This window comes from Dermacentor albipictus, chromosome 7 (genome assembly GCF_038994185.2).
Source record: "Dermacentor albipictus isolate Rhodes 1998 colony chromosome 7, USDA_Dalb.pri_finalv2, whole genome shotgun sequence".
Lineage (NCBI taxonomy): Eukaryota > Metazoa > Arthropoda > Arachnida > Ixodida > Ixodidae > Dermacentor > Dermacentor albipictus.
In genome coordinates this window covers 64776978-64793502 of record NC_091827.1, presented here as the reverse complement: position 1 = coordinate 64793502, position 16525 = coordinate 64776978, and the positions used below count along the sequence as shown (strand labels likewise).

Genomic DNA, 16525 nt, shown 5'->3' with positions numbered 1-16525 from the left:
AGCACCCAGGCCAATTTTTCTAGGGTTCATTATAGAGCTCTCTCTCACTCTCTCTCTCTGTCTCACCAATTTCGGCAAGATTCCCTCAAGCGCACATTCTTAACGATGCCTGTTTTCTAAAATCACGATTTCTAAAAAAAGGCATGTTCACCTTGAAAGCATGGCAGTAGTGTCTGCGCAAGAAGTTCATCAGCCAATGCGGACTTGAGAAGTGCTAGTCAGTTTTGTTCGAAAGTCCACAGAGTGGTAGCAGTGGTAATGCCCGGAAAATGACACTGAGGTCGCAGCTTTCACAAGCACAAGAATACTAAAGGGCAGTTTGATATGACGAGGCGTCATGTTGTGTGTTGTCCAGTTCCACGAGAGTTTGAGCACTGTTCAGCTGAAGTGTCGGCGGGCAGCAACTCGCCGCCTGTTGCGCCACTTGCAAGTCAGAATGCGAATATACGTCTGACGGAAGTTGACGTTGCAGAGCGCATAACACAAGGGGTTCACCGTGCTGTTGATGTAGCAGAAGTAGTAGGCAAAGTTCCACAGGTGCACCGGAATCACGTCGTCACCGGAAGTCACCGTCTTGACGAGCACCAGGACGTTGTACGGCGTCCAAGTGATGATGAAGGCCAGCAGGATGGCGCTGAGCGTCTTGGCAGCTTTCTGGTCTTGCTTCTTGTCCTGCTGCTTCGCCTTCTTCCTGCTTGGAACGGGGAGCTGTTTGGCGACCGCCGGCTGACGTTGGGCCGCACTGGTCGTGAGCGGTTTCCTAATGGATTCCAAGCCGGTGTCTGCTACCTGTTTGGCTGTCGCTAAGCCCTCACCCGCAGGTGCCGCCACGTTTTCTGAAGACGGCATTTTGCTGGGGTCGGGCTTCTCGGTGTCCTCCTCGACGTTGGTCTTGGCGCAGGCCTGCGAGAAGTGAATGAAGCTCTATTAAAACGGTTCGTTTGCAGCAGCGTTGGCATTCCTTTTCGGAATCCGGGCATTCCCGTATATCCACCATTATTATATATAATCACCATGATTGTCATTAACACCTGGTTGCGCCACTTCACAATCAAGGTTCTTATGGCAGCCTCAAGTTACCCATGTACTCAGTCGACATTCTATGTGATGGCTTTGCTGCCGTTGACTATATTTCCTTCAGTCCGTGCTCTTGTTATTTTAATAGAGCTTACCTATCTATTACATAACTAGTCAAGGTCTACGTCCTGATGCCATCTTAAATTGAATTTATTATTCTTGTTTTCCCTCGTATATCTATATTTTTCACGTTGTCTCCAACCCATACCCCAACATGTTGAGATTAATGGACCAATGTGTCACAAGGGAGCGACCAAGCCACACTTTGCAGCAACGCTGCAACGCAACATTCATATTTCGTACTGAAAAAGTCCTATTTAGAAATACTTTGTCACAAAGAAATTACGGCAGAACTGATCTCACGATGACTGTCGACGGCAATGCGATTAGCATTCGAGCCTTGTAGTGACGCCCCCGTCTTTCGGAAGTAATGCTTAGTTAACATCTGTAGTACTCATTCTGAAATTTCCATTGCTTCGGCTTATGTGACCTACTCCGGTATCGTCCCACTATGGCACTCGCTTGCCAAGGTCGTCCATGAGCGTAGCGGCACGAAAACGACTAGACGACGCCGATGCAGTGACGACGACTGAATGACGAAGAGCTAGTGACGTCAATGGATTGACAAAGACGATGTGACGACAATGAGAAGACGATTCTTAAGCAATGACTATAGTATAACGAGGGCAGCGTTACGACAACGACACGATAACAATAGGACCCGCCGCGGTTGCTAAATGGCTATGGTGTTGGGCTGCTGAGCACAAGGTCGCGGGCTCGAATCCCGGCCAGGCGGCCGCATTTCGATGGGGGCGCAATGCGAAAACACCCGTGTACTTAGATTTAGGTGCACGTTAAAGAACCCCAGGTGGTCGAAATTTCCGGAGTCCTCTACTACGGCGTGCCTCATAATCAGAAAGTGGTTTTGGAACGTAAAACCCCACAATTAAATTAAAATAACAATAGAATCACGAGGAGGGTAGGACGATGATGGCGTGGGGACTACGTTTTGATGATCACCTGTTGGCGAAACTGGAATGACGAGCATGACATGACAAAGGAGATGTCACATTAGATAAGCGATAGCGATTGTCTGGTAAGGACGCATCAATGGCGGCACAATCACGATTGAGTGAAGACAACATGATTACGATAGAAGAACGAAGAAGAGATGACGTCAATGGATCAACGAAAGCGATATGATGGCAATGGGATAACGTAGATGAAGTGATGAAGATGGTAAAACGACGCCGTAACACGACAGACTAAAGACACTGGTATAAAGGCGAGCACCTTCGAAGTTCTTGTACTACACTTCTCACAAGACATTTGCATTATTTTGCCAAATAATAGCGCTGCAATAAAAAGCAATGGTACCAACCAATAAGCCCAATACTTTTCAAGTGGCCGAGGCCATCGTCATCGTCAGTCATGGTCACCATCATTACCATCATTTACGTACACCGGCAGGACGAATGCGTCTCCCCTCTTTTGCACCCATTCTATGACAAAATTATGCATAATTGAAAGACAGACCGTGGTTTATATGCTCTATACAATAAATGACCTGCAAAACTCCTGTTCATATTCTTGCTCTGAACGAAAATTCATCTATTCGGGCTCGGTTTTCTGTTCACGCCGAAATACTCCGCTAGCTTACACTAAGCCTGTCATTTCCCATACCAATCGCTCCCTGCGTGGTTTTTAACATTTTCTAAGGTCTATCGAGTGGTTCTCCAAAATTTTTGAACACCGTAAATATAAATGCCGAAATTGATGTGGTTGATCGGTAGGGACGAACTTGCGCATCTTTCGGAAGAATAACATGAAATGTCCGAAGAGTGAATCAGCTCAAAATGGACATCAAAAAGAACAGCACTTAATGCTTTATGTTCTTCTCTTACAGCACTTTGATCGGCGCTAAAAGGTTCATAAAAGCCTTGTCCTTTGCCACTCGAGCAAAGAGCACTACATGCCTATGTCATCTGGCCTGTTTTTGTTACCTGCGAAGCAATGTTTATTCATCTCAACAACAGAACTGAAGTAAAATTTGGACCTGGAAACCCATTAGTTTAACTTTGTTAAACAGAGCAGGCATTAAGTGCAGGTTATAGCGCTAAAACTTTTCTTCCCGATTCATCGTGGCTTCCAACGAAATTACTAAACAGCTTAAAAGTAAAGGCCGCGGACATGTTCTAAGCAGTCGTCGATCTGCCCACTGTACATCTGCAAATGCCGGACGATGACAAAGAACTGCAAACTGTCGGGCTACCCGCAGTAGAGCTTCGTTTATTTGCCAAGTGCTGGAACGAGGGAGCTGGTTTCAGATTCTCGTGCCTCATTGGTTGTGAATGAACAACTGAAAGCCGCGACGCGGGCTAGCTAGTTGACAGAGTAATGAGCCCATCGCAAGTTCCGGCGGTGAACACGTTTGCAGATGAAACCAGGCAGTTTGAAAAGACTCTGCCGTCTTTCCGGTCTGTCTGGGTTTTCTCCGAACTTGTTTTTAATTAAGGAAATCATGGCTCATTAAGCCCTTCCTACTTTCTTTGCAAGATACCGGCTTGACTTCCCGTTTACAGTTTATTTACCTCTTTGTTTGTGAGTGAGAAGCACTGTGAAATTATTTCTATTTTTTATCATTTATTTAATAGCGCGAGTTGCAGTGTTTCTTTTTGTGTCCTTACTGCCGTACACAATTTTTCGACATTGTTTTACTTTATTCTTTGAGATGTGTAATTCTGATCTTGTTTTCTCTTTTTTTTTGCTCGCACTCACCTCGGTAGCTTAGTAGTTATGACCCTGCGCATCTGAGCTCTAGCTAGCGGGTTCGACCTCCGCCGCTGCGGCCGTAATTCTATGGGGGCGAAAGGTAAAAATGCTCGTGTAGGTTAAAGAACATCAGCTGGCCATAGTTATTCCGCACTCGTTCAGTTTACAGCGTGCCTAATAATAATGCCGTGATTTGGCCATGAAATAAGCAAAAATTTAATTTTGTTTTCTTCTCATATTCCTATCTTCCATTTCGATGTTTCTGTCTCCTGTTTTTCGGAAGCGTAGGCAGGCGTTGTTTTTTGTCTGTTTGAAGTGCCTATATGTTTTCAAATCAAATATTGCGGTAACACGTGCTGCTTTTCGAAGCCAACTACCTTAGTTGTATACCATCACTGTGTTAGCATAATTTAGTAATCTGGAAAGATCCAACTAATCGCGGAAAGAAATACTGTCGGGAGAGATCGGGGAGATTCGATCACTTCAAAAATTCATCTCCGAACGAACTCCCTCCGTTCCGCTATTTCTAATCATTTACAAACATACCTCGGGCGGCTCTTCTTGTAGAGATGGCTGCGTCACTGGTTCGATCGGTATCGTGTAGACGGAATCAGACGACTGCGACGTCGGAGGCAAGGCATCTGTGGCATCCTCCGCCTTCCCGTGGCACGGAAGACCGCCGCGGTCGGACGTTGGAATGTTTGAAACACCGCTATCGTCACCGCCTCCATCGCTCCCGGACGGGTTGAACTCGACGTGGTGCTCCTCGTGGAACGACGTGGAAATGGACTCCACCGACGTTTCGACCGAGGGCGGTGTGTGGGTACCGGGCGAGCCTGAATAGCTTGCGTCGTCGTCGTATCGTTTGCCGTTTTTGACGCGAAGCAAGGACAGCAGGAAATCGCGAAGTTGGCGCGTCCTGGACTCCTCGGGAAGCGACCTCGTGAGGCTGAGGGAAGAGGCCAGTCGGGACGTCTTCGTCCGCGATTTGCAGGAGTCGCCGCTGCGGAAGTCCTCTGAATCGAGTGTACCGTTGCTCGACGTGGACTTCCGCGTGCTGCTGGCAGCCTTACGATCTTCCTGAAGTTTTCCGAAGTCCTTTTTGCGCTTCTCCGTCTCGCGCCATATGCGCCAGTAGAGCGCGCACATTACCGAGACGGGCAGGTAGAAAGCGGCGATGGCCGTGCCGAAAGTGATGTAGACGTTGGTCTCCAGGAACTGGATGTAGCAGTGCTCTTCTGGGACGGTACGCTGGCCCTCTATGTACGGCCAAGCGAACACCCAGGGCGGCCACAGCAGGAAGGATATGATCCATGCTAAGGCTATCATGATGGCTGCTTTCTGTGGCGTCCTGTTGGCCCGGTACGTCAGCGGCCGCGTCACCGAAAAGTACCGGTCAAAGCAGATGACGAGCAGGTTGAGCACCGACGCGTTGCTGTTCATGTAGTCGAAGGCGAGCCAGGTGTCGCACGCCACTGTCCCTATGGGCCAGTAGGCGTACAGGATGTACATGGTCATGAGGGGCATCGAGATGACCCCGATAGAGAAGTCGGCGACGGCGAGGCTGAGCAGGAAGTAGTTGCTGATGGTCCGCAGCTGCTTGTCCATGTTGAACGAGACCATGACCATCAGGTTGCCGATGATGGTGAGGACGGCGGCCAGTGTGGACAGAGAGGCGAGCACCACGATCTCGGCTAGGGAGTAAGGCGTGGCGGGGTAGCCGTCAGTGGTGGCACCGCTGTCGTTGGTGGCGTTTGTGCTTCCGTTGGCGAGACTTCCGTTTCCGGAGATAGCGTCGTCGAACGTGGTACCGCTGCCGGGCGCTTGGGTGGTGACGAGCAGCATGGAGGCATTGAATGCCTCTTCGAGCACACTCATGGTTGGCGCCCTGTCTGGTAGGTCACGTCATGGCTCAGTAACGATGACCTGCACAGGAGAAGGCAGGAGCAGAGCGTTAACGTACTTTAACATGCAATGGTTGCTCGCACATTTGTCACTTTATTAATGAAGGTACAGCCTCCCGCATTTTTACCTATATAAATTGAGCGCCAACCGTACGCGATGCCAGCGCCTTACGGCAGCGATAATCTGCGAGACGGGCCGTAGTACCCGCAGGCGCACATGGCATTCTCCAGTGTGAGCGTCGTTTGATACGCTATTGCTTTCAGGAAGAAGCACCTTGCGTACGTCGTCCATGTGAATGGGTTTTAATGAGATAGCATTCTCATTCTTAGGATACATCGTGATCTGGGGCTTTGTATGTATGTATGTATGTATGTATGTATGTATGTATGTATGTATGTATGTATGTATGTATGTATGTATGTATGTATGTATGTATGTATGTATGTATGTATGTATGTATGTATGTATGCATGTATGTATGTATGTATGTATGTATGTATGTATGTATGTATGTATCAAACCGTTTTCCCACCTAGCTGGGTCCCTGGGCAGTTCACAGTCGAATGGTTCGGGCATCGGCTTAGTCTGCTGAGAGAACAAGTTTTTAAACCAACCGCCGGACCAATTTGGATGACTGAGCATGGGCCAGTGTGTACGTATGTACCGCACATTAGCCACTGAGTATGTTCCCCTGGGTGTACCGCAAACGAGGCTGCAATTCTCAGCGTTCGCAGTGCAGTCACTGGTGCGCCACGCTTTTCGTCTCGGACACCACCCACAGACTTCCCAGCAGAGCCAATAGATGGCACAGCGTGCTTAGAAAGAAGCGCGAGAGAGCAGGCCGGTTGCCGCATGACGCTTTTTAAGCGTTTGGACGCACCGACGCGCAACCCATCTTGGAGGCCACGTGCAGGTTTCGCGGCGGCGGCGCTAGATGGCACCGAGTGCTCTTAGGGATGCGCAAATAAGGAGTCCCACTGCCATAAATGCTTCATACCTAACTCTGTTCGACGCTGGCAATAGGTGGCGTCGCTATATTGATTCTATGCTAAGCGAATTACCGTCGACAGTTACCATTGGATGGGCTCTGCTCAATTTTTTCTCTTTTTTCCTAATTTTCTGGTGTTCCCGCCGGCTGCAGTAATACTAAAGGCAATGGGAACGCCCATCGCTTGGGCAATCTTCGGCATATATCACTTTCACATATATCACTTATTTTCGTTCCCAATTTTTTTAAAGGAACACTAAGCAAAATTTCGGTGTCCCTGTTCAAACACAAACTCAAGATGTTTGTGCTGTTTCATTATTTCGCATGCATAGGCGCATCTAACGCAGTATTATTGGCGTACGTTGCATGGAACATACTTTCATATGGTATTAAAATAAGCGGGAATCCTCATGTGTGTTGGCAGCACTTTACGACAATATGGTTCATTTAGTGGCTATTCGAGCTTTCTGTGACGTTTCCCATGCTCCGCGAACATTGTCGACGTCATACATCGGGATACTTGCTCAGAGAACGATAGGACGCTGCTTCCTCGCTTCCATGTAGGGCTCCTCGTCTGGTCGCAAGGACACACGGTACGATCCGGTGTCCGAATCCTACCACCTACCGCACATAACCGAATTCAATGTTCCGGCAGGATGTCGGCTTGGATAGGACGGCGGTCGAACAACTATATCGCGCAGATTGCGCGAGGTCACAACAGCCGAAGGGTACGCGTCTATCGCCGCTCACGAAGGCGTTAAAAATCGACTATGGTTTGTCTCTGACACGAAAGAGTAACTAAACTAATAAAGTTAGGTTGAAACTGCGCCTGTTCTGCAAAGCAGCGCCCATTACTGAAGCGCGGGCATGATCGAGAGCTCCGTTACGAGAGCATTTCACCCTGCAGACAGACAGCGCACGCGAAGAATCTCAGCGAGGTGGTTCGCACGACTTGCACGTTTGCTCTTCGTACCCACAGCGTCAAGAAAACGAAGTGAACTTATTGAGGCACGACATATTAGTGCAAACTTTGTTCGTGGTAGCAAAAATATGCACTCCACGGAAGAGCTGCGGGAGGATCGCAAGCGTCGTCGGCTGCGGCGGCCAAGCGAATAGGCCTCGCTTGATCAGTGGGCTGTCATCGGAGCCGTACGTCATTGAACAGCGTGCCGCTGTGAACGGTTTGTCGCTCGCGCGGTGATTTGCTTTCAGTAGGCGGCTTTGTTTCACGTGCAAGCGACGGCTGAGCGGCATCGCGGCGCGCCTACGCAACTTCGTTTCACATACTTCGTTCTGGCGCGACGCGGGCCGCCATGACGCACAGTGTTGCTTGCGGAAAGCGTCCGTCAGCCGCCCGTTTCAGCGGTCTTCAGCGGTCTTCAGCTGCGGGTTTCATCGGTGTATTAATTTGGTGCTCCACTTTAGCGCTTGCAGACCTTCTAGAAAGCAAAAATACTGCGTGTCCAACTGCTAATGCAAGTTTTTTTATTGCCCAATTATTTCTCATTTAGCTCGTTCTAGGCGACAGCTTAAAGGTCTTCCTAAGTACACGTTCCTAAGTAGTGGCACATAGAATTAGTCGTACGGGAGGAAAGGAATGGGTTGGTTTGTATATCTCTGTCGTTTTAGCTTGAAGCACGTGCGCGTCTGCCAACGGCTCTTGTTTTCGAATGCTGCAAGGCATTTAGGCGCCCTCTCGGTCACCCGGATGCAAGAGGCCCGTAGACGGCTTTCAAAGAAGCTCGCATCCGTTCTCGCCCCTAGGCATTCGGGTAAATAGGCGGCGGCCCTTGTAGAGCTCGGGGTACGTGACATTTTACCTGAATAAAGAAAACCAAACAAATCTACGAACGCGCTAGCTCGGAGTTGTAAAAACAAAAATACGCCTACACGCGCTGCGAATGAAAAGTACGGACGGCTGCTTCGTCCCGTCTGTCCGGACCCATACGGAGTCACTATGGGGGGAGGAGGGAGGGGGGAAGAGAGGCAAGAAGAAGAAAACAGCGCTTGCGGACAGTTTGGCTCTATAGAATGTAACTCGAAAACGACACATCGAAACAAACGGCACTTCCGAGGCACCAACGGACATGGCCGATTCGAGCGACGCCGTCTTTTACTTTATGGATGTATACGTCACTTGCGACGACAAGTACCTTCAGCTTCAGTCCGCAACTTTTTCCCAAAGAATGCTTCCCTTATCTTTTTCCGAAAATCCTTCATTTTAGCATACCAAACAAGTGGACATTGCACAACTTGAGTGATGAACAGCTCGTTGAAGACCGCGGAGGAGGGTATGGCGAAAGCGTAGTTGCGCGCAAGATGGGCTTTACCTATATCTCGACCGCGCAAGACGGGCATGTAGGAAATATAGGGCACTACGAATCGACAAGGAAATACCAAAGAGCGAAATTAACTTCGTAGTAACCGGCGGCAACTCAGTGTTATTAACTCCTACGCTTAGCGTCAGCCATGTCCCACAGCATCTTAATATAATATTGTAGTTTGACTTTGCTATTGTACGAGAGAATCGAAGTACCAAGGTATCCACGGCCGATACAAACTAATTAGGTCGTAGTGGCGTCAGAATCGCACGATAAAAGTACGCAATAGGCTAAGGTTGGTCGCCTAACCAATGAGCGACAGCTTTGATAGCCACTAAGCGACAGTTCTGAAATTATATGCTGTAATCCAACGAAATGTGATATTACGGTGACGATAAGTCTTTCTTTTTCATCTATTGAGCAATTTTCACTTGACCTCGTTCATCTTTCATGATATCATAGTGATAGCGGAACGATCGACAGAGGACGACATAAAGTTGCTAAAGCATCGCGTTCAAGTTTCCCTTCTACCGCCTAATTTATTTAAGACGACGCTATATGTTTTTGCGATGTGCGTAAAACACAAAGTGGGAACAAAGTCGGAATGATTGGAGCGATAGGAGTGTGCAAAGATCACACATTGCGGGCTCAACACGTGCAGCCACTGGTCTTTACAGCTTTACGGCTTTGCAGCGAAAGGCCAAGTGCTTCTGTACGCCGTGAGAAATTCATACCACCTCCTACGACTATGCTACAACCCCGGAGCAAACACTCTTCTTGAGATATATCTAAAACAAGCAGTGGCCAGCAACACGACGCAGCGCGACATCAACGCTATGCGTGGTTCAGTCGGCGTCCGCCAGGAGGCGACTCCGCTCGATCCCGCGGCTCACACGCATTTCAAACACGCGCGGCACAAAACGCAGGCACAACAACGGGGCACGTGCAAACACCAGTGTACAAAAATATACCGTGCAAGCGCAAATTGCAGAAACGCAGATACCCGCAAATGTGCCCACGAAGAAGTGGCCTCACACACGCAACTGCACGCGAACACGCAAGCGTGCGCGACGAATCGCCAGACTAATCACGTGGTGGCCATTCGGGAGACAGAAGCGTTGACATTTTGCCAAGGATACCGCGCTATCAGACTGCCATCCGCCATTAGAGGGACAACACACAATTGCGTAGTAAAGTCTGAGCTTACATGCTTGCTTGCCGTTGTGGCGTGCGAGAACAAACCGCTGTAATCCACAAGTTAGGCAAGGACGACTGGCGGTCATAACATTCGCGTTCCTGAAAACAAGATGAACATATTACAACAAATTATAGCTACAGACGGTAACTTTAGGTCATGGTTGGATTGCCGGCGTTACGTCGCTCAATCTAAGAACGCAAAATGCACGAATACGCATGACCGAACACTTGCGCACTGTGAACTGTCGCGTGATGCTTCGTTAGTTTGTCGGAGCTCTTCGGTAACTTACGGCTTTTACCTCGGGACAAACCACGTTCCTCTTTTGCGCTGAACTTGGATATCCTCACTTGACGCCAAAACTGAAGCGATATTATTGAACGGCAACACCCGTGGGAAGCATTCGGCTCATCTCCACGACACGGAGTCGCCGCATCGACGCTACGTCGTTCGATCTCGGGTTGTGCCTTTGCTGCGATTGCGGTCGAAAAGTCCTTCCGCGCGATTGCAAGTATTGCGACTACGATTACATCACGACATATTTTATTTTTTTTTACTGCGGGATCATCTTGCGTCTTGAAGTGTACGATGTGTTGGCTTCCGCTCGTGCGATACTCGGGAAGTGAGTCACACTAAAAAGAATTACCCTTTTCTGCAACGAATTGGTTTGAATTGGTTTGATTGAACGATATAACCGGTTGCGTTTGTTAAGAGGGAAGTTACTAAACGCCTCGCGCACGAAGAGACATCGCTAAAGCGATGTTTCACAAGAATTTGTCCCTCTTATCAGTGGCGATGCAAAGGAGCAGCATGCATCCAGGGCCCCTAATCCAATTTGAGCTCGAAGGCGAGCGAGAAATTTATCTTTCCCAACTTCGCTCCGCTCCCCTCGGGCACACTCTGGTCTTCGCCGCGTGCTTCTCTGGAAGACACGTGGACACAACGTGAATACCGAACGTCACCTTAACCATCTTGCTTTAAAACGCCATCAACTTCCGCTTACCAGGATTCAGCGCTTTGCCGCCACAAGCGCAGTGCGAAGTACACAGTGATACTCGAGTTGAAACCAGTTGTCTGAGCACGACAGGCGAGTAACAATAGTAAAGAGCGAGCGCGCGAGTCCATGGCGAAGGCGTGCTAGCGGACAGATCGGAACTGACCCTTCTCACATATGGTCCAACAGACAGTTCTTATCCCGTTGAGGTCGCTTGCATAGCGTTGTTGGCGTCGCGACGTGTGAAGGGACCGGAAAGGCCCGGAGGGGAAGCACACGACTTCGTTTGTTTTTTCTTTCAATCAAACAGAGCTGCTTTAGCGGCCTCTTAATGCGTTGATTCGTTTTGGTCGTATCCTATTGAACTGCAAGCGACCCGCCCACTCCCTCCCTCCTTCCCTACCCCTTCCCTTATCCTATCTTCTCTCCTTTGATTATTCAATAATTGTTTCTGCCCATTCATCCCCATTATACCTCTCTCCTTCAGTTACATATATATATATATATATATATATATATATATATATATATATATATATATATCGAGAGGCCGTCGAATTTCATTCTGTAATCACCACCTATCCTACATACGTTGTTGAAAATGACCTTCAGAAATGTAGCTAGTTCGATGAGTCGGTGACCAATCATTTTGGCATTGGTTCTCCTGTGTAGTGTTTAATACTGCTGTTTTTTTGTTGTGGTTTTGTTCAAAAAAACATGCCGAGCCATTACAATACCATTACAACAATGCCTAAATTTTTTTTTCTGTCGGCATGCGTCACTTCTGACATTGGCTGTCCATTTTTTTTTAGGTAGTGTAAATTAAGAGTTACACTAGCACTCGTTCCCTGATAAAAGCAACAGAAGTAGTGGTTTCATAATTGAGGAAATGGGGGCCACGTTTTGGGTCGCATACAACAAAAGTTTGACCCGTGTAGGTATTTTGTGCATTGAAAACATTTGCTAAATACCTGCTTTCTCCCAACTTTTATGCGCTATATACAAGACATTTAGTTGCTTTTCCCGATTTCCTCGGTAAACTGTCTCATGTACGGTGTCCTTGCGGTAGGAATTGTGTCTTGAGGGATGAACGATACATGCTTAATTTGTGTGGAGCCACTGCAGCCTTTGTAGAAAGTTGCTTATTGAAGCGTTCCAAGGCGTGACACTGCCTTTATTCAGCATTTTTCCCAGACTCCTAAAACAACTGCACGAAGTACGAGCTTCAAGTTCCAGTGACGTCACGTGCGTCCGTGACGTCACTGCACTGACCCTTTAAAACTAACATGCTGAGGATGACGAGGCCGCCTTTGACGAAGATGGGTCCTCCTATCGAAACGTTGGCCAGCCTTTCTGAGGCACCTTATCCCTGTTTACAAACTTTATCCCGCAATATAAACAGGGAGAACTTTAGTGTAATGCGCGGCGAAATTATCAAATATTTGCTTTAAATGTAAAGTCGTAAGTAATTACTGCACCTTCGTTTTTTTTCACTATTTTCGTTCTTCATATACTCGCACATGTTTGAGGCTCGCAGTTGATTTCTGTGTGAGGCTCGCAGTTGATATTTAGAGAAAATTAGGGGCACTGTACTTGTGTAATGTGTAGGCGCCGTTCAATATAGGTGGGTTAAATGCGCTTTTTTTGTGCATTAGATTACCTATGAAAGTGGTCCAGAGCGTTATCAGTATGTTTTAAGTGTGTCGCAAGACTTGCAACGCTGCCCTAGTATAATTACAGTTACAAATGAAGTGAAATGTTGCGAACATACGGGAAACGCTACGCCAAGCTTGCGGGCGACGTTATATGCGTGTTGATAAAATACAGATTTTGCAAAAAAATAGAAATTCTTTTTTAAATCTCACGCAAGTGTTTTAAAGTGTCAAGCTGCCGTGTATCACCTACGTTTCTCAAAATTTCAAGGTAACTCTGCCTTTCACAAACTTTATACTTAGACGGAATGGCTGCAGCTTAAGTGCTGTCGGCCGCGCAATTCTAACCTTTCTGGCTTATTTATATATGCGTTTCCAACAATCATGAACCATTGTTTTTCGGGAGGGCTTTTTCTGCGTTATATGCATATTGGCTTCAACTGGTGTCCTCAGTGAACTGAAGGAGGCAGCTTCCTTATATTTCGTGACGGCAAAACCGCGGTAAACGGTGACGCGCAGGCAAAATTCAAAGTGGCCGGGCAATTGGGGCGGTGGTTATAAATTACATCATATGCAAGCGCTCTAGAGCTTTATGAGTGTTCATTACGAACGGGGTACAACTGAGTCCGTTGGCCTGGCAGAAGTACAAACTGAACCGAGATCAAATTTAGCAAAAATCGGTGGAACGCTATGTTCTATGTTCTATGTTCTATCTATGTTATCTGTGTTATCTATGTTATCTAGCTATGTTCTATCTATGTTATCTATGTTCTATCTATGTTCTATGTTAAAATCTATGTTCGAAGGTAAATGAGTTGGCTCAAACACAGCTTTCGTAAAACGAAGATGAGTTAATCAAGTGGTAAAAAGTCTGGAACGCAGCTATCGGCGGCTTCCCATTGTCCCGACATAGCTGTCGGTTACAACATGTTTATATTTCGCCGTAATGGGAGCTGTCATGGTAAGTGCGATGTCTGACAAACTTTTTTTTTACATTCCTGGTCCAGCCAGTTAGAAGCGTTGCAAAGAATTACCTGTCCTAGAAGATTGTTCCAAGGTTGAATGCACACCCAGTGAAACAAACCGCACGACATAAGAGCGGCGGAACTAGAATGTTAGGCATCTGGGAAAATGAACAAAGACGTCTGATATCGGGATGTCGGGGAGTCATAGTGATACGTATGCACAAACGTCATGTGCTCGTACAGGTTTTATGTTGTGATTTATTGTTTCGTTACACAGAGAAGAAACGCGTCCACTGGCACTACTTTGGCACTCAACATTAGCTACCACAAAAGTCACTCGCCTCTTTGGCGAGAGACTCACAAAGTTAGAGAAAAACGCCAGGGTGAGCCCACGAAAGGTGTGGGTAAGTACAAGTCGCGGCTGCAGGTTCTCATGGAGTGGCAATGGCATAAACCTCTTGTACTTGCATTTCAGTGAACGCCAATCACTCTCAGACGGTGACGATATTCGTGTACTTCCCATAGGATTTTCTCGACACGAGAGCTCCGGGACTTCAAGTTCCGACAGCTGTGAAACACAGACGTGGCTAAAACGTACGCTTCCTACCGGCCTCTACAAACGTCGTTTTGTAAAATAAAATACGCAGTTCGGATCGGCTTCCGTCAGTGATTACACTCACTACTGGCGGCCGAATTTCACAAGAATTTTCGTTTGTAAGCGCTGTTTGGTTTTCGGCGGCCGCCTTTTGTAAGAACGCATCTGACACCATGGGTGACTGGCATCTGATCTTACAATTATATTGGGAAATGTATTTTGGGATAACGACCTAGATGTCCAAGGCAACATTTTAAGTAATTATTACCAACAGTGGCACATAAGTAAATGGGCTATTTTCTTCAGGGGTCCACTATTTATCCAGGAGGCCATCATAAAATGCAGAATATACGCTAAACAACTCGCTAATTGACCAAAGTTAACTAATCCACTTAAAATCTTGTTTACTTCAGGCGCCACGCTTAAATAGTAAAGTGCCCCCACTTTCAAGATATTCATGGCGAGACCAAACCAGCGTGACTAATAACGCGAGACGAAAAGAAAGTTACAAAAGAACACTGAACTGAGATTTTGGGTCCAGTGTACAAATGTTTTTTGTTTGTAAAAAAAAAACATTTTTTTGATCGGTTTTTTCATAGGTGATAGGTCTTCGCTAATATGTTCGCTGTGACTATTGAGCGTTTTTTTTTATTCTTACGAACTTCACTAGCGTAAGAACGTTTCTTACGAATAGGGCCCCGATATTTTTGGAAATTCACATGCATCGGCACCGCAACCTCCTCCGAGTAAAGAGAAAGTTGTTTTTCTGTTAATTTTACGAAACGCTTGGCTTCCTAAACGGACACGATTATTTCGTATTTTCAAGGGTGGTAATTTCGCGAAAATACATGCAATGTGGGTGCAATGGTCCTGTTTCCCTCTGCGAGAGTTAGGATGAGGTAAACCTTAATTTATGCACAAAAAGCAAACCCCACGCACCGGCGCATTACTGCCAGTTTTGTTGCTGCATAAGACAAGCGCCTCGCCATAGACAACTTCTCTCGCAGACAACCGTGCCCTCTCTGTCGTCACTGATTGCTGGAAAAACTGCACTTCCTCATTGCAAACAAACAATACCGCAACTTCCGGAAAGACGGTCGACGCTTTCGGAATCCCCTACAGCTCCCGGAGTAGACGGGAAAGACCCGCGCGAGCCGCCCATTGAAGATTGCAGCTGCCTCCTCTACACGAATACAGTAATGTGCCCGGCGGTGCTGAAACACTTCAGCCCGGCATTTTCGGGCGAGTGCCCGCACTGTGGGGAGGTGTTTGCGGACACATACCACATGGTGTGGGCATGCCCCTCTTATTAGAGCGCAGCTCTTTGGCGTCCGTTCCTGGGTTTCGCGTCGGCGTTGTCGTCGGCCTCGTAACCAGCTCCGCCCCCCTTTCATCCCCCCAGCGCTAGCAGCGACCGACTGATATCGCTGGATGCCGCTGACGCCGCTAGAGAGTCAAGATAACGTGACTGCATAGAACACCGTCGCCGCCATGCAGAAAGAGGAGGAAAGGGTCCCCCCCCCCCCCCTGGTTCTTAGCGCTGCGGAAGCGAGGGTATCATATTGTTTGTGTCGGCATCGGCGGCGTTGTCCCTGAAACCAACTCCGCAGCTGGGGTTGACTCACTATCGGCGTCAGCGGCATCAGTCAGTCGCTGCTATCTCTTCCCTCCTCCCTTTATCGTGTTGTCCGCTTGCTGCGCGCGCTTCTGCCCCCATCGTTTGCCGCTGGGTGTACACGCCGCCCCCCTCCCACCCCTTCCTGCGAGTCTCCGGTTGTCAAAGCGCCGGCTCGAACTTTGAAGTTGGCGAACTGTGCGCCGCAAAGTTGCCCAACGGCTTGCTGGTAGTAGCTGCCTACTTCGCCCCTACCGCACTCACGAAAGACGTCGTGCACTTCCTGCAACTCGCATTAACCGTCCATCGATCCACACCGATGTTAGTAGTGGGGGACTTTAATGTTGACATAAAGACAAACAGCAATTTCCTAACAGTTATGCGGGAGAACATCCCGTTCCTCTCGCTCGTAACGCGTCCCACGGCTGTGACAACCTCGCGAGGCA

General features: G+C 47.9%; 1 protein-coding gene across 6 annotated transcripts in view; it reads right to left on the bottom strand.

Annotated features, from left to right (window-relative positions):
* The window catches only part of LOC135904754 (muscarinic acetylcholine receptor M1-like), a 60730-nt gene that overhangs the window by 5313 nt on the left and 38892 nt on the right, over nucleotides 1-16525 (bottom strand). For 3 of the 6 annotated variants that reach the window (XM_070522312.1, XM_065435718.2, XM_065435717.2), the window contains 2 exons: nucleotides 4396-5775; nucleotides 152-903 (listed from right to left, as the gene is read on the bottom strand). In XM_070522312.1, the coding sequence (XP_070378413.1) occupies nucleotides 379-903; nucleotides 4396-5727 (1857 nt within the window). In that variant the 5' untranslated portion in view covers nucleotides 5728-5775 and the 3' untranslated portion in view covers nucleotides 152-378. Of the gene's footprint in view, nucleotides 1-151; nucleotides 904-4395; nucleotides 5776-10066; nucleotides 10094-10270; nucleotides 10485-10550; nucleotides 10575-16525 lie in introns of those variants that run through there. The other 3 variants (XM_070522313.1, XM_065435719.2, XM_070522314.1) reach the window with 3 other exon arrangements.